General features: G+C 43.9%; 1 protein-coding gene and 3 non-coding genes across 4 annotated transcripts; all 4 read left to right on the top strand.

Moving 5' to 3' along the window:
• The first annotated feature begins 115 nt into the window (after window positions 1-115).
• On the top strand, window positions 116-15072 carry RPS17 (ribosomal protein S17). Its single transcript, XM_089663967.1, has 5 exons — window positions 116-207; window positions 3768-3919; window positions 4434-4539; window positions 13525-13590; window positions 14952-15072. The coding sequence occupies exons 1-5, from the start codon at window positions 205-207 to the stop codon at window positions 15030-15032; spliced, it is 408 nt and encodes a 135-aa protein (XP_089520093.1). The 5' UTR covers window positions 116-204; the 3' UTR covers window positions 15033-15072.
• LOC149434223 (small nucleolar RNA SNORA71) lies at window positions 3475-3606 on the top strand. Its single transcript, XR_016308797.1, has one exon. It is a non-coding gene; the product is annotated as a small nucleolar RNA SNORA71 (small nucleolar RNA).
• Window positions 7222-7354, top strand: LOC149434222 (small nucleolar RNA SNORA71). Its single transcript, XR_016308795.1, has one exon. It is a non-coding gene; the product is annotated as a small nucleolar RNA SNORA71 (small nucleolar RNA).
• On the top strand, window positions 13993-14123 carry LOC149434221 (small nucleolar RNA SNORA71). The gene has a single exon (XR_016308796.1). It is a non-coding gene; the product is annotated as a small nucleolar RNA SNORA71 (small nucleolar RNA).
• Window positions 15073-22296: the final 7224 nt, after the last annotated feature.

The raw sequence follows: 22296 nt of genomic DNA, 5'->3' as shown, positions 1-22296 counted from the left end.
GGTAGAACATGAAATATGTAATGTAATGAAGACATGGAGTGTGCAGGTAAGACAGCAATAGTCAATGAATGGAAGAGCTGGAGCAGCACTTTCCCTCCAGTCCACTAGTGGCCGCCACTGACTGAAGCGTCTTGTGTGCCGCTTCCGCCTGTTTATAGCCTCGCTCCCGGCATCCTTTGCCCTCTTCTACCAGCTCGGTCCAACATGGTGGGTCATCTTTAGTAATCTATCTGCTATGTAATCCATTGCCATCCTCTGTGTTAACCCCGAGAGCCGGCTCCATCCCCCCCGTGCAGGCTCCGGGGTCCTGGCGCTTGTCCTCTGTATGGGATATGAGCGGCGTGTGGCGGTGCTGAGTGCAGTATGAGGGACGGAGTGGAGCCAGGCGTCATGGAGGCTCGCCGGCTTCTTCTGGACGGTGACCGGGGATGGTGGCTGGGTGTGTGTGAGCTGTGGCGGGGCCGCTTATGTACCGGGCGGTGGGTGCTCCGCTGGCAGACTCTCCGTAGTACAGGCTGGGGTTGCGGCCTGCAGTAGGAGACCTTTCCGTGTCTGGGGCCCGGATGTGGGGCTGAGAGGAGGACGGATGGTAATGTGTGTACATGGGGGGCAGACTATGACTGGGGGGGAAGGTGTACGTAGAGGGGTGAACTGTACACCACAGAGCAGGGTGGAGGAGGGGACTCCATGACTGCAATGAGGTCCTGTAATGGAGGAAGGGGTGATTCCAGGCACATCTCCCCTCTGGCTGCTGAGGGCCCCTCTCCCTCTGGCTGCTGAGGGCCCCTCTCCCTCTGGCTGCTGAGGGCCCCTCTCCCTCTGGCTGCTGAGGGCCCCTCTCCCTCTGGCTGCTGAGGGCCCCTCTCCCTGTGGAGCCCAAGACCCCAGATTTCCTTTAGACATTGTGTGTGAGAGGTCTGAGGCCAAGTTCACATGAAAGTGTTTGCTCGGGCGCAGCACCCGAAAGGTCCATGTAACTTTTCAAAGTCGCAGCTGCACCAAGCTAGTGCTTTTGCACGAGGCGGCCTCTGAAAGCTCACTGCACCCCTGTTATTGTTGCCATACAGCAGCATGTTCTGAGTGCGGGAAGGCATGCATCTTACACTCCCTCATACTTGTGAACTTGGCCTTAAGGAGGATCTAAAGGCCAAACCTTGTATGTTGGATATAGTAATGGAGGATTATAACCCCTGCCAGGTTTTTTTGGTATCTGTGTCCCATCGTGGAGTTTTCCCTTCACTTCCTGTCTCTTAGCTGAAGCAAGAGGAAATCCCTCCAAAATGAGGGACTCCTGGGGTGTCACTGGAACTAGCGTCCTCATGGGAAGATTTGCACTCTATTCCTATTATGGAGGCAGCCCACAATTTCTGTCTTTTTTACTTTCACTCTTGGTGATAACTGTAAACAGAATAGGGAGGGTGACTTCCATTTTGGATGGCTTAAGGGTGGGTTGTAACCCGTTAGATTTTTTGACATCCCATTGGGGAGATTTCCCTTTCCGTCCTATTGGGGAAATTTCACTTCCTGTCCCATAGCCAAACAAGAAGTGAAAAAATCCCTATAAAGTGAGGGAATCCCTGGTTGTCACTGGAACTAGTGTCCCCATTGCATGTTTTCTCCTCTTCCTGTTTTGGTGTCAAGCCAAATTTGTGATTTTTCTTTTACTTTCCCTCTTAGTAATAACTATAAACACAACAAATAGAGAGGGTGACTCTTACGGGGTTACAGACAGCAATACAAACTAAGTGTTCAAATCCCTCTCCACTCTAAAACAAAAAAGTTTAGCCTCTTATATATACAGTTTAAGCTCACCATACATGCTGCAATCTGTACAATCATCCTTTAGCTCTCTCGCTCAACCTGTATGTAAAGCAAGGCTCTTCCCAGTGGGATACAGATTGGAAGTTTTAGGTATGCCCTCATATTACATCGTTTCAGTAGCTGTAAAGTTGAGTGTACAAAGAGAGTAGGGTGACCCTTAATGCTCTATACAATCAGATTGTTCTCTATCAATACAACATTCTTTACACACAACTATGTACTAGGACAGATCTAGTCTGCATTCAGTCAGGTGGATTTTGCATGAGCTCTAAAGGAGATTGTGTAGTGTATGGTCACTTTTTTTTTTTTTTTTTTTGTTTACAAACATTTTTATGTATTAAGAAATAGGCTACAAAAACAGCTTAACAGCATGAGGTATAACATACAACAGAAAAAGGCACATCTGTAATATTCGTTTCAATAAGGTACAGTTATGTAGAACATAAAAGGTAAGTACATGAGCAAGGTAGGCAGAGCAATAAGGCCACCAACAGAGACACCATCGATTTAAATCATGAATATTCATTGGTCAGACAATAAATGTCTGAGTTCCAAACATCCCATTGTTTTGTCAGATAAGTGCATGCTTTCCAATAGTGTATAGTGAATCCGTTCCATGAGCATCACCTTATCGACTCTCCGTAAAATGTATGGTCACCTTTAGCTGTTTGTGCTCTATAGAATAGTGTATTAGGGGGGTAAACCCAAATTGTTTAACTGCCCTGTTTGCTTCCTCTTGTACACAGCCAGTCTGATTATCCTAGGTGGTTGGTTACTCTGAGTAAATACCTGTTGATCCTGCCAGCTTCAGCCTACTTGTTGGGTGTCTTGTAATGGGCTGAGAACACCTCTTGCTGCAGTAGTGTTGTCCCAGACCTGTGCTCATGCTGGGATTGTAAGCTCCAAGGAGTAGAGCCCTCGAACCCCTCTTGTATTGGTACTGTATTGTCTCATGTACTGTCCCCCCACTATAATGTACAGCGCTGAGCAAACTTTTTGGGCTATATAAATACTGTATAATAATAATTACAGACTATGCCAACACACAGCATACCTGCTGAGTCCCATTGCTGACCTGAGCTGCAAAAGCTTTCGTTTTTAATAGGGTGGCTAATTGTTAAATCTTATGTAAATTCCTAGTCTTTTTTTTTTTTTTTTTTTTTTCCATTTTTTGTTTCATTTTTTTATACTGCTGAATGTGCCCTAACTGGAGAATTCTATTTGTATCCTGTCCCAGTAGAGGAAATCTTCTTTGAAATGATCTACCCTTTTTACACTTAAATGCCTATTTTTATTTTTTTTGCACTCCATTCTCACTTAGGCGAGAATGAGGTCATCTTGCTTCTGAAGCCTCATGGGATATGCACATCACATATCTCAGGGGGCATCAGCTTCGACACAATAGCCGGAGGAAGGTGGCCCTGATTGCACATTGTCAGGTAGCCACTTACCTGAACCAAAAATAGCCTAATGTCAGTGCCATAAAGGAAGATGACAGCGCAGGAGTGGTTTGGCAAATCACAGCAGGACAATGCTGGGTTCGCTGGGCATGTGAGGTATGTTTGAGGAGAATCCAGCAAACCAGGTAAGAGGGGAAAAGACAAAAAGAAAATGTATAGTGGAAGATCTTCTTAATGTCATGTTGTTCTGAAGACCTGCATCGAAAGTGATTGTGGTACTGTATGTGTCCCAGTCATTGATACTGCAGGGATAGTAGCATGTGAAAGCATTTCCCGTGTTTGGGGTCCTGTCACTGTAGCCACCAAACCCTGAGGCTTTCACACACTGATAATGGCATTTTGCAGTAAAACTGTGCCCTTGATGTAGAAAAGTAGTAAAATAGGTCAGTTATTCTGTGGTGGGTTTTTTTTTGTTTTTTTTTATCCGGTTTTCTTAGTAGTACTGTAAAGTATTTATAACCTTTTTTTTTTATGCGTTTAATGCAGGGACGCGTCAGGACAAAGACCGTGAAAAAGGCTGCTCGGGTCATCATTGAAAAATACTACACCCGGCTGGGCAATGACTTCCACACCAACAAGCGCGTATGTGAAGAGATCGCCATCATCCCCAGTAAAAAGCTGCGCAACAAGATCGCTGGGTAGGGGAGTTTAAAGTAATATTTATTAAAATGCTATAATGTGCCCTTAGGAATGTGAAATTCAGCATGTCACGCTTAGACTTGTGGACCAGTCACCCTTTTGTGGGTGTGCATATATGGCCAAAAGAAACACTGGCTCCTCAATGGGCCACAATCCATGCAATAGAAAAAATAAAGCAGGTGTGCTTTTGGCCCGTGAATACACACTGTGTGAATGGGTCTTTGATCAAAATGGGAATGTTGATTAATCCTTTTTTAGTTTGTATGCAACCCCCCCAAGTCAGTCCATATGAAAAGTAATTGCTGGTGACCAAGTTGCCTAGTCATTGATGATGCAGGGGAAAAAATGTTTTGAATGGTGAGGCATGTTCATTTTGCTGTGTGTTAAAAATGCATTTTTAATGTTGTGTGTTGTCTACATGCATTTTTATATGAACACATTTAATGTCCATCGGTGTGAAATGCCCCCAAACCTTGCACTGTGAAATATTCACTTTGCGTTTTATATCTGCAGGTATGTCACACATCTCATGAAACGCATCCAGAGAGGCCCTGTCAGAGGCATCTCCATCAAACTGCAGGAGGAGGAGAGAGAGAGGAGGGATAACTATGTTCCTGAGGTGAGTATAGAGATTGCAGTTTGGTTAATGGGATTTATTTTGAGGTGAAACTATATAGACTATATTAAGAAATTAAATGAGCTGTAGTGACGACTGACTGTAAGGTTTCACAGTCCTTGCTTTTGTCTGGAATTGGTGACTTTGCCCAACTTTGAGATGTATACATGTTAAACGTCAATACATGAGTAGATTACCTGTACAGTTCAGTGTAGATTACTCATTAGCCTGCATACAGAAAAGAACCACTTTTTTTTTTTTTTTTTTTTCAAATTTTAGAATTTTTACTTGAGTGGTTGAGTGGTAATTGTCTTGAATCTTTAGGTTTATCAGATTATTTGAGTGTGTTATGCTTCTGATTCCCTTGTGAGGTGTAAAGGTACTCTGCAGTCAGTTGACAATTCGAGATGCGTATAAGGAACATAAGGGTCAATTCACTAAAGGTTACCGCATGTGTTATGAAGGTCACGTGACTCATTTTTCAGAATGAGATCATATAAGAGTCAATTCATCAAAGTAAAATATTGACACTGAGGTAAATAGCGCAAAAATACATGAGAAATCAAAGTCAATTCATTAAAAAAACGCACACATTCATTATTTATTACCTGGTGTTTGCTGGCAAAATAACAATTAGAGGAACTCTGCACTGGCCAGGTAGTGAAAAATATACAATGTATCAATGTGAAAATATTCTTCTCTGAGCTCAGGTATGAAAATAAATTGGGGGAGATTGAGGTAGATCATTTTGTGACTGAAAAGCACACTAGAATGTTTTTTGTTTGTTTTTTCATAGTTTCACATTGCTGTTTGCCATCTGGTGCAGTTTTAGCCTGCAAAAAAAGTGAAACACCACCAAAAATATCACAACGTTTAAGTGCTAAATCTCGCAAAACATAAATACTTTACGCATTCGGTAAAGAACGCATTTTTTTTATTTGACTAATTTTGAAATACCGCATGAGTTATTTTATCTCAAAATTAATGCGGTATTTATCTTAGTGAACTGACCCCTTATTCTCCATGCTTAGTATATTACACCCAAGCATTGCTGTAGTGCACCAGTCCACCCCATTTGCCTTTGTCAGTAATATAGGATCTGATAACCCATGCGTTTGTTGGAGAGCTATTCCCATTCCCAGCACTGGCTCCTTGGTCTGTGATTGAGAGCTGCTAATCCCTATTTATTGGTCACAAGGGAAGAAAAGTGGGATATACAGGTGAAACTCAAAAAATTAGAATATCATGCAAAAGTTCATTTATTTCAGTAATACAACTTAAAAGGTGAAACTAATATGAGATACTCATTCCATGCAAAGCAAGATAGTTCAAGCCGTGATTTGTCATAATTGTGATGATTATGGCTTACAGCTCATGAAAACCCCAAATCCACAATCTCAGAAAATTTGAATATTGTGAAAATATTCTAGGCTCAAAGTGTCACACTCTAATCAGCTAATTAAGCCATAACACCTGCAAAGGGTTTCTGAGCCTTTAAATGGTCTCTGTCTGGTTCAGTAGGAATCACAATCACGGGAAAGACTGCTGACCTGACAGTTGTGCAGAAAACCATCAATGACACCCTCCATAAGGAGGAAAAGCCTCAAAAGGTAGTTGCAAAAGAAGTTGGATGTTCCCAAAGTGCTGTATCAAAGAACATTAATAGAAAGTTGTGTTGAAGAAAAAGGTGCACAAGCAGCAGGGATGACCGCAGCCTGGAGAGGATTGTCAGGAAAAGGCCATTCAAAAGTGTTGGGGACTTTCACAAGGAGTGGACTGAGGCTGGAGTCAGTGCATCAAGAGCCACCACACACAGACGGATCCTGGACATGGGCTTCAAATGTCGTATTCCTCTTGTCAAGTCGCGCCTAAACAACGTCAGAAGCGTCTTACCTGGGCTGTTGCTCAGTGGTCCAAAGTCCTCTTTTCTGATGAGAGCAACTTTTGCATCCCATTTGGAAACCAAGGACCCAGAGTATGGAGGAAGAATGGAGAGGCACACACTGCAAGATGCTTGAAGTCCAGTGTGAAGTTTCCACAGTCTGTGTTGATTTGGGGAGCCATGTCATCTGCTGGTGTTGGTCCTCTGTGCTTCATTAAGTCCAGGGTCAACGCAGCCATCTACCAGGAGATTTTGGAGCACTTCATGCTTCCTTCCGCAGACGAGCTTTATGGGGATGCTGACTTCATTTTCCAGCAGGACTTGGCACCTGCCCACACTGCCAGAAGCACCAAAACCTGGTTCAATGACCGTGGGATTACTGTGCTTGATTGGCCAGCAAACTCGCCTGACCAGAACCCCATAGAGAATCTATGGGGCATTGCCAAGAGAAAGAGGAGACCTGAGACCGAACAATGCAGAAGAGCTGAAGGCCGCTATTGAAGCATCCTGGTCTTCCATAACACCTCAGCAGTGCCACAGGCTGATAGCTTCCATGCCACGCCTCATTGAGGCAGTAATTGCTGCAAAAGGGCCCAAACCAAGTACTGCGTACATATGCATGCTTCTACTTTTCAGAGGTCCGATATTGTTCTATGTACAATCCATCTCATATATTTCACCTTTTAAGTTGCATTACTGAAATAATTGAACTTTTGCACGATATTCAAATTTTTTGAGTTTCACCTGTAATTGCAGTAAAACTGTTTGCATTTAGTAGAGTGGATGGGGGCCCTATTCTAACAACCTGCATCGAAAGTGATTGTGGTACTGTATGTGTCCCAGTCATTGATACTGCAGGGATAGCAGCATGTGAAAGCATTTCCCGTGTTTGGGGTTCTTTTCACTCTAGCCACCAAACCCTGAGGCTTTCATACACGATTGGCATTGTGCAGTATGTATTTCAATAAAGCTGTGCTTTGATGTGAATAATTTAGTGAAAGTAGTAAAAAAGGTCAATTACCTTTTTAAGTGTTTGTAAACTGTACACACCTTTTACTACTGTAATAATCATGGTGAGCACATTTGCTAACAATCTGTGTTGCAAGAAAGCTATTGCATACCCAGTGCAGGCTTTAGTCTCGGTTCACACTACTGCGACCTGAAAGTGCGACTTTGCTAGGTGACTTGAGTGCTACTTTAAAGCAACTCTGAAGCAACTTTTTGGACATGCTTGGGTAATCTTCCTGTAATTTCAAATCCAAATCGCATCCTTATAGATGAGGATCGGACTTGGAGGTGACTTCCATGGGCACAAGTTGGATAGAAGTCGCCTTGAAGTAGTACAGGAACCTTCTCTAAAGTCGGAGCGACTTCAGTAGTGCTAATTAAGACAGCTCTCATTGACTCACATGGGATTTCACATGGGATTTCACATGGGATTTGACTTGAGACCCCAAGTCGCATGACAAGTTGCAGCAGTGTGAACCGAGCCTTAAGGGTACTTTTTCATGGGCATTTTGCTATGGTGAGAATCTAGTTCCTGCTGCTGGGTTTGACAGCTGCAAGCAGCTAGCTGTAGTCACTGAGCACATGCACTGTAATGACAGGCTATCAGCAGCCACAGGTATTTTGTAGTTGTTTGCAAAGCTAGCGATCACCTGCATTGGTAGCTTTGATATCCAAAAAGTGGCTTTCTAGATATCAGGGCTACCAATCGCAACTTTATTTCTCTTGCTTCCGGACCATCTATCTGATAAGTTGTTTTTTTTTTTTTTTTTTTCCCTCTTGTTTGAAATCACATGTTTACAAGTATATGCTTATCAGGTGCTGGAATACTGGAATACCTGATTTGCACTTAAATAGCAAAATAAGATTGGGTATGACAACCCAGAGCATGCACCTTTTAAAAAAATTTGCAAAAGTAGCATGCGTTTTTCCTTCCTATCAGATTTATTTTACAGTGCCACTTTTACAGATAAAGTTCTGATAGTAACTTATGAAATTGCAGGCTCTAGGGCAGTTATTTTGGCCCTGGTTTGGTGATTTGGTCTGACAGCATAACACAGGAGTTGTTTAGATTCAATTGACTGCTTGCCTTTTTCAAGACGGTGACAGCTTTGGCACTTGGCAATGAAAGTAGTGCCCATATTTCTACTCTGTGTGCTTGTTTCAAGGATAGGGATGGTGCAAATCTCCAGCAGATTGACCGCCCCAGCTCTGTTCCTGTGAGCTGTGTGGAGGGGGGGTGTCTCCTCCCTCCAGTCAGCTCTTGGAGCTCTCCTCACTGAGCTTTGCAGGGTGAAATGTCAGATCTCCGCCCCCTTTTTTCTGAGCTCTCAGATGGCCTTTATAAATACAGCACTTTGCACTGATGTAGAGAAGAAAAGCTTGCTGATAGATGTATCACCTGAGCCCAGTAGCGTCACTGGTTAAATGTAAGGGTTTACAACCACTTTAAATGCTAAGTTAGACTTGACAAAAAAAAAAAATCATTTTTGTTTTGCAGGTTAAGAAAAGTTTATTTTTTTTCAAGGAGTCTGCAGAGCATTGCACCCACAATCAGCAGATCGTGAATAGTCTCCAATTCCTGCAGACTGTCAGCATAGCTGTCTGGCCGTACCTTGTACAGGCTGTTGCCTGAGAGCATGAAAAAATGAATGGACTACCACAGCGTTCAGCAGTGTTCTCATCTTCATTGAGAACTACAATCCATCAGCTGTAACAGCTGATGGTACTTGTAGGCATTCATCTTAAAGGAAACTGATTGAATGGAGTGGCTATGTGGGTGGAGCTCCACACAGCCGCTTTATTTTTCAAATTGTGACAGCGAGGGCCGTGAAATGATCCCCCGCCCACTGTCTCAGGATTTTATTCTTTTGTGTTCTTGGGGATTTTTTCCTACCCCATTGGCAATATTGTGTATATTCTTGTGCAATAGCAGCTTTCACCTTGTCGAGGCTGGGTGCAGTGCTGAACTGCACTGATTCTGCAGCAACTGGTATGTGCTGTTAGCTTATGCAATCCGTTAACTTCTGCCTTTTTTTTTTTTTTCTGAAGCTGAACTTTAACCACTTGCCAACCGAACTATAGCCGAATGAATGCCACAGTGCGGTTGTCCAGTTCTGGGAGGGCATCATATGACGTCCTCACAGAACGCGCCCTCTCGCGTACCCCCAGGGGCGAGCGCCCGGCGTTCTCCTATGGACACAGCTGATCACGTGATATGCTAATGGCCCAAACACAACGGCCTTTTACCACGTGATCGGCTGTGTCCAATGATACAGCAGATCACCGGTAAATGCAGTTGCCAGTTATTGGCTGTACTTTCCTCATGCTGTCCTAGTGTGAGGAAAGTACTGCCGATAACCAGCAATTGTCAGAGGACGGATTGGCACTGATCATCAACTGATGGTTATATGCCCATAATTGTTGCATATCAGTGCAGCATCATCAGTGCTGCCTATCCGTGCAGCCTCATCAACGCACATCAGTGAAGGGGAAAAAGTTACCTGTTTGCAAAATTTTATAATAGAAACAAACAATTTATTTTTTTTATAGCGCAAAAAATAAAACACCCAGCGGCAAGTAAATGCCACCAAAAGAGAGCTCGATTTGTGTGAAAAAAATGATAAAAATGTCATATGGGTACAGTGTTGCATGACTTGTCATGCAGAGTGCAAGAGCGCTGAAAGCTGAAAATTGGCCTGGGCATTGAGGGGGTATAAGTGCCCTGTAGGCAAGTGGTTAAGGCTCGGAATACAATACAGTACACTGATCTTTTTTCCTTTGTTGTACTTCTGCATGTGTAAAAGAACAAGGTTTGGTTTACAATGGAGGAAAAAATGGAACCACAGCTCTGTAATAAGAGCTCAGCATTTAGATATGGTCAAGACAGGAAAAAAAAGCTGTGGTCAATGTCAGTTGTCTCTATGGCATTCTGAATGATTTGAATATTGCACATACCTTACAACACGGATGTCAAACTGGTGGCCCTCCAGCTGTTGCCAAAATACAAGTCTCATGAGGTATTGCAAGATTGACAGTTACAAGCATTACTCCCAAAAGCAGAGACATGATGGGACTTGTAGTTTCGCAGAAGCTGGAGGGCCGCCAGTTTGACGCCCCTGCCTTACAACATTAAGATATCACATGCCTTGGGAAATGTTGACCGAAAATTTCAAACGGCATCCCTCCTCTACACAGAAGCCGCTGATAGTGGGAGCCGCTTCAGAATAGGTAAGTATAGGGATCCTTTCTTACAGGGTTATATAGAATAGGCTTACAATGGGGGTGGGAGTTGGTCTAACCTTTTAGTTTTTGACTGGAATTCCACTTTAATTCCTATTGGATGAAACTCCTTAGCAGGCAGTCCAAGGGTGGGAACACTCCTATTGTACTGGTTCTGTGGAATTAACTTGGTTTAAAGGTTAAGTTCATATTTTGTAACGTGCTACACCCATATTCAGGGGGTAATATGTAATGATTGGACTGGACCACATCCCCCACCCCTCCCCCTCACTAGCTGCCACAATTGACCGGAAAAAAAAATGCGGCAATGTCAGGCTCCTCCCACTTGGCTGCATCACTTATTCACAGTATTCTGCTTGTAGTTTTCAATGAACTACCATGGCGTTCCACAGCGCCGTGGTAGTTCATTGACCCTTCCTGTCAGTAAGTATTGGCTTGACCATACGGAGTGTACGAGCAAGCAGTTATACTGACCGGTCAGGGGGAGACCTGCATGGCACCAGCAATCTGCTTATGTGCAATGCTTTAGAGGCTCCACAAACACAAAATAAATGCACTTTTTGTTTTTTTTGTTTTTTTTTTATCTGCAAAAAAAAGTGCATTTATTTTTTTGTAAAAAGGTGAACATCCTTTTTTAAAATGCATTGGGCCCATTTCCTGCATTAAGATGGATGTGAGGATGCTCTCCTCTGGCTGCAGGAAGGTCTGGCGTTAGAGCAGAGAGGAATTTTTAGGTGTAATGGGGTTAGGCATTGATGAGCATAATGCAGGATTGCTTTTATTACAATAACTATGCTTAACCCTTTCCAGCTGGTGGGAGCTAGCCCTTTATCGGGTTTAATGACCGAGACATTAAATGGGCTTTCTTGCCATGTGATCAGCTGTCAGTGGGCATGTGATGAGCCTATTCCAGCTGGCTCTTGATTGTGTGTAAAAACAAAAAAAAAAAAAGGTTGATTGGTGATGGCATGGTCACTGCTGGGTATGCCAATTGACTGTGCTCCCAGCACAAACAATGAATGTCTGTTTTTATGGATATATGTGGCGGGTTGACCTTAAAGCCCACCCCAAGTCTTGGCAGCAGTTGGCTGATTGAGTGGCTGGTGGTAATCACTGTCAGAAAGTTGTCCCTTTTGGTATGATTCACATAGTTGCCTATATGGTCTAATATTGTGCAAAACCATAATAATTGGTAACTCTGACCTGATTTCAGTATATTGTCATGAGTAAACCCTTGTAAATTGCCTGTAACTTAGAGGGGGGGGGGGGGATGTACAACTGCTGTCACAGAAATGGGACCTGCTATTTCTGGCCTCCTTACAATGACCATATCCTAGATGTACCTGGCACTTATAATTTTTTTTTTTTTTTTTTTTTTTTTTTTTAATGCACACATTGGGAGAAATATGTGCATTTAATTATTTTTGCCTTGGAGCCTGCACAGCAAGGTAACTGGGACTAGTGCATTGTGACTGCAATGAAAATAGATACAGACCTAGGGTTATGGAGCTGGAGGAAGTAATCGGTGGGTTATGAGTACAATGAAGTGACTGAAGCGCCTCAAATTGCGCCCCCCCTGCTGCTTTTAATTTGTGACATTGGCTACCTTCGTACTCAAAGTATGGGGACACAAGTGACCTAATCGCCTTCCTCCCAGGCTGCCGCACCAAGTGTCTGATGTATTTATGGCAGGAGGGTCCTTAGGGACTTGTAAGTGCTTACGAGACTAGCCTGAAGCTTACAAAAGGCATTTTAGCCAGTTATGTGAACCTGTTCATGCTAAATTACAAGTGGCTCCATGGACTAAGCTATAAAGGACATTCTATTACATAATGCCTGTGTCCAGTGTGAATTGAACACAGTTGAAATCAGTTATGGCAATTATCAAAACCTTCACAGCTTAAGTCCAATTGAAACCTCTGTTAAGCCCCCAGTCACATCGGGTGCGATTTGCATGCCAGGCGACTTGCGAATCGTATGCCAAGTTGCACCCTATTGTCTGCTACTAGAGCAGTCGTATCGGTGCAGTTCTGACTTGGTCGGAGCCGCACCGATTTCAAAAGTAGTGTACGCACTACTTTTTATGCTTTTTGCATAGACATCTGTGTCAGATGTCTTGCAAATTGCAAGGAAATCGGCAGGTCACCCAATTTTGAAATCGTGCGACTTCACTGTAAGTCGCACGATTTCAAAATTGGGTTTGATGTGACCGGGGTGTAAATCCGCTAAAAATGTTGTCGGTGCATCAAAACAGATGGTGCCCAATGTTTTATCTTTCTGAAGCAAACACAGCCTGAGAGACGTCTGTCCCCTACTAGCATGCTGCAGAGGGACCCCTGCATTTTAGAAGTGGTTCTCATTGCAGAGGGCAGACCTATAGCTCTGCAAAGCTCATGCTGATTTCGAGAGCTTTGATCCAGCAGGGGGCTTGTCAGACCTCTGCATAGAAGTAAGCACTAATGTGCATCAGTATAACATTTATTTCTGGTGGAGGTGAAACACCTTGCAAAGTTTTCAAGCAGGTCACTGCACCACTGCACATTTCAGATGTTTCTCCGTTTACCAAGCAGTAAGAGAAGCCTGGCCACATTTGTGGCCATACTTCTCTTGTGGGTCAGAGGAGTACAATTCATATTTGTCATGTGACCGAGTCCGCTGATGGCAAGCTATTGCCTGCTGCCAGGACAGAGCCACTTCAGGATTGGGAAACATCCCGACAATATTGCTGGGATCCACTCCGCTGCCAGATATATACAATTTGGGGGGGTTGTTTTATTTTCCATTCTCTGAGTGCTCCAATGTCTGAGCACATGGTAATTATATATAGTGTTTATGTTCTGTTCTTCCATTTCTTGTAGGTATCTGCCCTGGATCAAGAGATTATTGAGGTTGATCCTGACACCAAGGAAATGCTAAAGTTGCTGGTAAGTGCACATCCATTACCCAGGATAAGGGCCAGCTCACACCACAAAAATGCAATCTGGATACGTTTTTGCTTAAAGTTCACACCACACTCTGTTCCGTTGCGGTTATGTGTTTGCTGTGTTTCAGTACAATTCTGTGCAGAAAAATTGCAGCATGTTGTTTTTTTGTTTGTTTTTTTTCCTGCATCTGGAACTGACTGCACTGGTGTGAACTAGGGTCATTGGAATACATTGAAAACACTGTGCATGCATTTTTGATGCAGAAAATCTGGTGTGAGCCAGCCCTGAATTGTAGCTTTTGTATTGAAATAAAATCGTATTAGCCTTCCCTGGGTTTTTATGATCATGACTGTACATGGCTAAGTTTGCAAGATCCAGTGTTTCCATATTCTGAGTTTTGACACCTGCATCGAAAGTGATTGTGGTTTGATCAGTGGCCCAGTCATTGATACTGCAGGGAAAGCAAGCCTTGAAAGATTTTCCCGTGTTTGGTTGTAATTTTTGTACATTCCAAACCCTGTTCCTTTCATACAGCTTTAAGTGTGTAAGGAGTGAATGAATACAGTGACATCTTATGAAGCTGTTAATGTGGAAGGTTGAAAACATTTTGTGGAACTGTACTTGTTTAAATCTTGCTGGGATGAGTAAATGAAGCAACAAGTTTAAAATGTATCTGGCCTAAAATAGGTTAAAATATCCCACTTTCCTGTAGAAAATGCTGTTCTAGATTACTATCATTGCTGAAATTATGTTTGAAGGCCCAGATACTTGGTCATGTGATCTCTTTAGGGGATAATCTAAGTTCAATGGCAGAACCATCTCCTCAGTAGGTATCATAGATAAATGTATAGGCCTTCAGTCATGAGGTGAGCACTGAAGGAACCTAGATCTTTCTCTAGGAAAGGAAATCCTTAAATCCCCTGTATTACTCTTTATCAATTCAAGCAACACTGTTAACGGATGTATACATTTTTATAGCTTAACTCCAGGTACAAAACAAAATCTACATTTTTCGATTACACATGCACAAATTTTACTGCCAAGATTGTGTTCCATTCTTTCAATTCTGGGCTCACATCCTTTTGACACTTCTGTTAATTTCAGCATTACATCCATCTGTTACCTGTTTGTTCACTAAATGCTGAATTGGCAGCAAACTGCTCATTCACAAAGCAAAGAGCAGGCAGGTGACACAATATGATTCAAAGTTAAAACCGAATACAGTTATCTTTGCCATGCAAGTATCAGAATCACAAGAATGTCAGAATTGAAAATAAACCATTGCAAGTTCATGGCAAAAAAAGTTTTTGTATTTGAGTTGGTAGTATGTGGTCTTATTCCTGCTGTTTTTCTGATTTCAGGACTTTGGCGGCCTGTCCAATCTGCAGGTGACCCAGCCCACTGTGGGAATGAACTTCAAAACGCCACGAGGGGGTGTTTAATTGTTTGTATCATAATTTCCAATAAACTTGGGAAAACCCACATATATGTACTATTTCTTTCATTATGTGTGCTGTAACACTAAGTTGACTGCATCCTTTTCAGTACTGAAGTCATTTGGAGACCTCAACCCAAAGCTATATGGTGTCAAAAAAAGTTAACACTTTGTTCCACTGGTGGTGCCTGTGTTGGTAGATTTCCTGTTGCAGTTGGGCTCCAGCACATTTGATTAGACAAGGGACAATAGGACAATTGAAGACGTTGGAAGTACACTTGTGGAAGCAAACTACTAAAGCAGACTTCTTTTAATGGCCGCAAAAGATTTATACAATGAAACATTCGCAAAGCAGCCACTTGCACAAAGTGTAGTTCTGGCCCACTTTTTGCACTTGTGTATGCCTTTTTATTGTTTAAATGATAATGGTAAAAACTTATGGATGTTAAGACACCTACCATGAGAAATTTCTAAGCTGTTATAATGGACTGCTGGAAAATAAATTGATGCCTGACTGACTGGTTCCAGTTCTGTCTGGCTTACAGACCTGGGCCAAGCATTCATAAAGTAAAGTCAAAATGCCAGATCTGCATAATGGAAGGTTAGTAATTCTAGTACTGAAGCCACTGTATCGTCACTTGAATTATTTTTAGAAGATGTATGGAAATGCAGCTAAACCATCTGACTGACTATATTCAACTGCCATTTGATCATAAGGCACTCCGCTTGCCTGTCAAACTAAAGATACTGTCAGACTCCTCCACCCCACCGACCGCTCAGTGTCTGCCTCCACTAGCTTCCAATAGTACAAATAAAATTCAAAATATTCTGGTGCTGTTGGGGGTTCCTTCCCTCCCTTCCCCTCTAATCAGCTCTCACTGAGCTCTGTAGGGTGTGGCTTTGGCTCCCTGCCCCCTGCTTTTCAGAGTCGGGAGATCATGTGTAGGTTCTGCACTTTGGATGTGGTGGGTGCAGCTAGCATCGTGTTGCGTCTGTGTTTGGGGCTGGTTACTTCACTGGGTATATGTAGGGGTTTGCAACCACTTTAATCCCCCTTACCCCCAGCGCCTCCTGGCCCTTTAAGAGGTGCTAAATGCTAAGTGTTGGGCATTCTGATCATTTGATTGGCAGTCTCCACTGTCACATGATCAGAAACTTCCCGATCACAAGTATGCATCGGAAGCTTTCTGGTACCCTCGGTTATTGTGTTGGGAGCTCGCTCTCAGCACAGTAAAATGTTTACATTGGGATGCATATATGCGGCTGCTTGGCATCAAAGCTCACATGCCAAGAGGCCCACATATGAGTAAGGCCAGCAGGAAGTGGTTAAATTTCTGCAAGTACAGAGTAAATATTTGATGTGCCAGAAGTATGGTTTGCTTCTTCCTTCCTCTTGTATGTGAAAACCCTGTCCCAAGTTTCCAAGCATGTGGTGTCAGCCCTGCCTACTTAATTCCCCTTGTTGTGCACAAAGTGCAGGAAGTTATTAGCTAACAAAACTTCTGGCAAAATCAGGTATGTTTTGCACTTATCGAACAGCTACTTGAAAACACCTCCAATGTTTAGCAGACCAAAAAAGAGATCAAATTAGAGAAGTCCATTGTTAGTTTACATATTTTTAAATAGTGGGATCTTGTGAGCTACTATGGCATGTAAAAACATTTTTTTTTTAATGTCTGAAACCAATCCTGTGCTGTGAATAACTAAATTAAAACAAAAATAGTGGGTCGCCTACACATACTCATACCAATGTGTCATAGCAAATCCAGAAATATATACTAGTGTTGTGCTCCACTGACGATCAAAAATATGTGATATCAAAACCAAAATATTATCTAAAACAAATTCTGTATAAAGATACAATATAACTATAGCAGCAAAAAGTCAATAATTCAATCCGTGACTTCATACTCCTTTTTGGTGATGTAACAAATGATTTGTGTGCAATCCACCAATAATAAGTTGTGATATCAACCAAATGTGCACCTTCCCCTGTTGTGCTCTCACCTGGTATATATGACCAAACCGTAAAGTGAGGTCATTATAAGGCTTGTGTCCCTTTTAATTGGACTTAAAAACTGGATGGGAATGTCACTTTTCAACGTTAGGGATCCCCTCACTTCCTTAGGACTCTTCCTCCATAGATGTATGTACCATAAAAAGTACTGAAAACATAGTGCCTGATCTTCTTTTTAAAACATTTATTAAATAGTAGTGCATTCACATATAATTGTAGTTAAAATCGATTTAAACCACTATAAAATCAATCCACAATGTGCATTTGTAATCGCTGCTGTGTACTTGCGGTGTGTTGCCTGTCTTCTTAAGCATTGTGATGTCAGAGCCCCTCCCCTCTGACATCACGACGCTTAAGGAGACAGGCAACACAGCAAGTACACAGCAGAGATTACAAATGCACATTGTGGATTGATTTTAAAGCGATTTTAACTACAATCGTGTGTGGGTGTGCTACTATTTAATGATTTAAAAAGAAAATGTTTTTCTTTATTTTTTTTCATTACTTTATGGTACATTACATTTATAAAAGGGAGTACTGCAGATACTTGTTTCAGTGAGCAATGAAGGGTGAATGCAAGTGGGGTGTTTTGTTTTTTTTTTTTCTTTTTTTAGGGGGGTCCACATGTTTACAGTATACCTAAACTAAAAGTGAAGATTTCCAAAGTAACAGATAATCTAGAAATGGTAAAGTAACACTGCATTTCTGAGTCTTGGGCCTAATAGCTGTATATCTTTAATGTGCTCCAAGATGCTGTATTTCTGCCAGTTTCACAAAATGTGGTTGTCATTACTGTGCTGCTCACGGGCCTTGCTGGAAGGAAGGCTATACCTGAGGACCTGCAGTGCAGAGATTCTCCTGCTTCATCCATTCTGTGGAAATGTATTTCTCTAGTCATCTTCTAGGATGCCACACCTGAGATGACTAGCTCCACCTGACAGGAAATACAATTAAAAAAACAGTTTAAATTCCCTGCCCTTCCCTCCACTCAGTTTTTGATTGCATTTCCCTGGCAGCGAAACGTTTTGGGTTTTTTTTTTTTTTTTTTTTTTTTTTTTTTTTTTAAACCTAAGGCCTGGGGTTAGGTGGTCTCCCCTGGGGAGGGGGGGGGGTTAGGCAGCTGAGCAGGGGAGGGCAGGCTGTGAACTTGGGTCACTCACCCACCCCAGGGGGTCCCAGTATGTAGGAGCTTTCTGGCCACGGGATGTGTGCCTGGTGTTCTGGGGACAGGCGCCCTTTATCCCTCATGGCAGCGGGGAGGCGTGAACAGAAGAGGACCAAGCTGTGAGGCTATCTTACGGGTGCCTTGGGACCAGCGGCCGATACCAAAAATCGTGTGGTGTGATTCTATGCAGGTAGGCATAGAGCCCAGGGTCTGTGGGCGTAGGACCAGAAGTGGGAGCGAGACTGCTGTCCAGGCCTCGTTCTCAGTTGGATTTCCGGTTAGGGCAGGACTTTCACCTTAATGATTGCAGTGCTGGTCAGTGTTCCCTGGCCAGAAAGCCAGGCAGTGGCTACAGCCAGTGAGAAGACCATGGGTGGTGCATCTGACACAGATGGTGGGCGAGAGGATGGGGGTAGAGTCCTTACCCACTTCCCTATAGTTGTACCTAGGGAGAAGGAATACTGTTGTAACTGGGGCCCCTTGTTCGTCTTTCCTTAAAGCTGTGGTGAACTGCCCAGGAGAGCACCCACAAGACACCTAAGGCTGTATCCACAAGTTGTCAGGGAAAGAAACCTCTGCAGTTATGAAACATTTGGTTTGTTAGCCACCTTACAACCCTTTAAGACAGCTCTGACATCCAGGGAGGTGGATACTTGGTTCTCGAGGGAAGGGTCATCTTCCCAGCAGGGACTTGGATGGGAAAGCTGTGGGGGGGGGGGGGGGGGGCACTTGGGTTCCTCATCTTCTCAGGTCACGGAGGAAGACCTTGAGGAGGCTGAGGTCTGTTGACCAAAGCTCCCTGGAAGAGGGGGAAGATTTGATAGATGCTAGCATGGAATCTAAACTGGGTAGACACCTTTTTGCAGTGGAAGATAGAGGGGCTCCTAAGCGCTATTTATGTTTCAGAGGACATCCCAGAACCAATAACGCAGGTCTCAGCCCAAGATAAGATTTATAGGAGTTTTTCTGAGGCCACAGGCTAGGTTGCTACCTGTGCACCAGACTCTCAAAGATATTGTCTTGAGAAAGTGGAAGGATCCAGAGAAGTTGTAAAATTAAAGACCTAGAAAAAGCGGTACCCCTTTGGGAAGAGGAGGAAGAGACATTCTTCAAGACTCTCAAGCTAGACACTGCATTATCATAAGTGTGTAAAAAGAAAAAAAAATCTCACCTGTCCTTTTGAGGATTCAGGAAACATCAGGGAGCAAAAGGACAATAGGTCTGAAATGCTGTTGCGTAGAGCCTGGGATGCCAATGCTGCTACTATTGCTCCAGCCCTGGAATCCGCTTGCATCGCTAGGAATACTGATGCTTGGATGCATACAGTAATTGATCACTTCTCTCAAGGTACCAAGAAAAAGGGGGGGAAGTCCAGACAGAAGAGGTGTTAGAATCCCTGCAGGTGGGCAGTAAAGCAGTCTCCTGCTTAGATTCTGCAGTGGAGATGGTCAGGACATCAGCTAAGACTGCAGTGCTTCTCAACTCAGCCTAGAGGGTAGTGTGGCTTAAGGCAATTAGACGTCAAGAGCTCAACTCTTCGGTCTGCCCTTTGAGGGTTCCTTACTGCTTGGCGTGGGGCTGGACCAGGTGTTATTGAGGACTGCTGAAAAGGGGAAAAAAGTTCCCTGTCAAGGCCAAAAAGGATAAGGGGAAGAAGTTTTTTTTTTTTTTTTTGTTTGTTTTTTTTTTTTTGAGCCCCCCTTAATCAGGGCTGGCCAGCAAAGATTTAGGAAGGACTTGCCCAAGAAATGGGCCAAGAGGAGACAGGGAACTTCCTTTTTTCTGGCTTCAAACCCACCAGTAAGTACCCCAAATGACATAGATTTCAGGGTGGGCGGAAGGCTGTCCATTGGGGGAAGATTTTGGAGAGCCCTTACATCATGCAGTTGATAAGGGAGGGGGGGGGACGACAAGTTGTAATTCTCTTCACTCCCCCCCCCCCCCCCCCCCCTCATACCTTTTTGTCCTGTTCCCTGGGGGGATAAGTCAACACAGGCAGAGGGTCTCTTGGGAGGGATCAGGGGTTTAGCGGATCGGGAGGTGTTGTCCCTGTGCCAACGGACCAGCTTTTCTGGGGATTTTATTCCCACATCTTTGTGGTCCTGAAGCCTTTGGGGAAATTCCACTTTATTTAAACCTAAGAAGGTTGAACAGTTTCCTGCAGTACAAAAAGTTCCGTATGGAAACTATTTACAGCGCATGGAAACATCTGCTCAAAGAAGTTTTTATGGCCACGGTGGACCTCAAGGATGCCTACTTCCACGTTTATCGCCCTGGAATACCAAGCCTTCTTACAGTTTGCCGTTTTCACAGAACAGGGGGTCAGTCATTGGAAGTTCTGAGTCCCCCCTTTAGGGCTGGTGGCCAACTCCAGAATATTTTGCCAAGGTAGTAGCCTATTTACACCTTTCAGGGGATTTCCCTCATCCCTTACCTAGACGATCTGATGATCTATGGATTCTTACAGCACCAAGTCCTGAGCGACCTGGAAAAAGTGATCCTCACCTTGGATCTTTGGGGTGGATTGTCAATCGGGAGAAGTCCTCATTGACTCCCTCTCAAACCAAGGTGTTCCAGGGGTATGTAGTAGACTCCAGAGGCTCTTTTTACCCCAGGGCAAGTGGGGAAAAAGTAGTGAGGGCTGTTTCCGGGTTGGGGGCAGTTCCAGATTGCTCTTGGAGGCACATCATGAGAGTCCTTTGACTCATGACAGCCTGTATTTTGGCCATGGAGTGGGCACAGTTACATTCCAGGGAGCTTCATTTCTTTCTTCTATCCTCTTGGAACAGGACAGTGGAGTTGCTGGACGAGAGGGTTTCCCTCCTGGAGAATGTAAAAACCTCACTGGGGCGGTGGCTCAAGCCCCAGAATCTGGGGGAAGGAAGACCATGGGCGCAGTGGGTCACAGTTTGAGAAACCACAGATGCAAGCAAGTGGGGCTGGGGAGCTCATCTAGAGGGTCAACAAGCCCAGGGCCTGTGGGAGCCACACCTAAGGGGGACCTCCTCTAACTGCAGTGAGCTGTTGGCAGTAGGTCAGGCCTTGAAGTCCTTAGAAGACAGGATTGGGGGAAAAGAAGTCCAGATTCTGTCAGACAATATGTCAACAGTGGCATATCTGAATCATCGGGGGCACCAGATCCCGGTAGCTCCTGGACCTAGCTCAGGAGGTTCTAGGATGGGCAGAGAGCATGGTCCTTTTGGTGTCGGTGGATTTTCTCAGTCAACCGTTAACTTGCCAGGGAGAGTGGGAACTCCATCCTGAGGCCTCTTCAGATAAATCAGGTTTTTAGCAGACCGGAAATAGAACCTTTTTCCTACAGGAAAAACAGGAAGGTGAGGCAGTATTTATCCCTGGCGAAGGAGCAGGGGTCCGAGGGTCTGGATGCATTAGCACAGGAATGTGATTTCGAGCTGGCATATGCATTCCCTCCTCTGGCATTGATCCCATGGGTACTACGGAAGCTGAGCCAGTCAAGCTGCAGACTGATCTTGCTGGCCCCATGGTGGCTGAGAAGAGCCTGGTCTGTCACCTTGAAGAGGTGGTCAGTCACTCTCCCACAGTGTATCCCAGTCAGGAGGGATCTCCTCTTACAGAGGCCAACTCTGCACCCCAACCCTGAGTTTTTTTGGTTAACGGCTTGGCTCTTGAAAGGGAGATCCTTAGAATAAGGGGGTGTTCTGACAGGGTGATAGATACTCTTCTCCTCAGTAGGAAGCTGATCACTAGAAAAATATACGCCAAGGTGTGGGGAGTGTTTTCTTTTTGGTGTCAGGAGAAGAGGGTTCTATTCCCATGGTCCCTGTGATGTTAGACTTTCTCCAAGCAGGGGTGGATAAAGGTATAGCAATAAACACCCTAAAAGTGCAAGTGGCGGCCTTATCAGTTTTTTTTGGATCGGAGACTCGTGTCAAAGGCCCTAGTAAGAGGTTTCTGGGGGCCAGGGAAAGGGTGACCCCCATTAAGTTACATAATTTTCTGGCTTGGGATCTGTCCTTCGTGTTAGAGGCTTTAACCAAGCCACTGTTTGATGTAGAAGCACAGATTTCTGTTACGATTTTATCTTTTACGTTCGCTTTCCTTTTAGCC

Source organism: Staurois parvus, unplaced genomic scaffold, assembly GCF_062004578.1.
Source record: "Staurois parvus isolate SC_StPar_1 unplaced genomic scaffold, SC_StPar_1.0 ptg001805l, whole genome shotgun sequence".
NCBI classification, from domain to species: Eukaryota; Metazoa; Chordata; class Amphibia; order Anura; family Ranidae; genus Staurois; species Staurois parvus.
The sequence above is the reverse complement of the archived record's forward strand: the minus strand, read 5'-3'. Positions and strand labels throughout refer to the sequence as shown.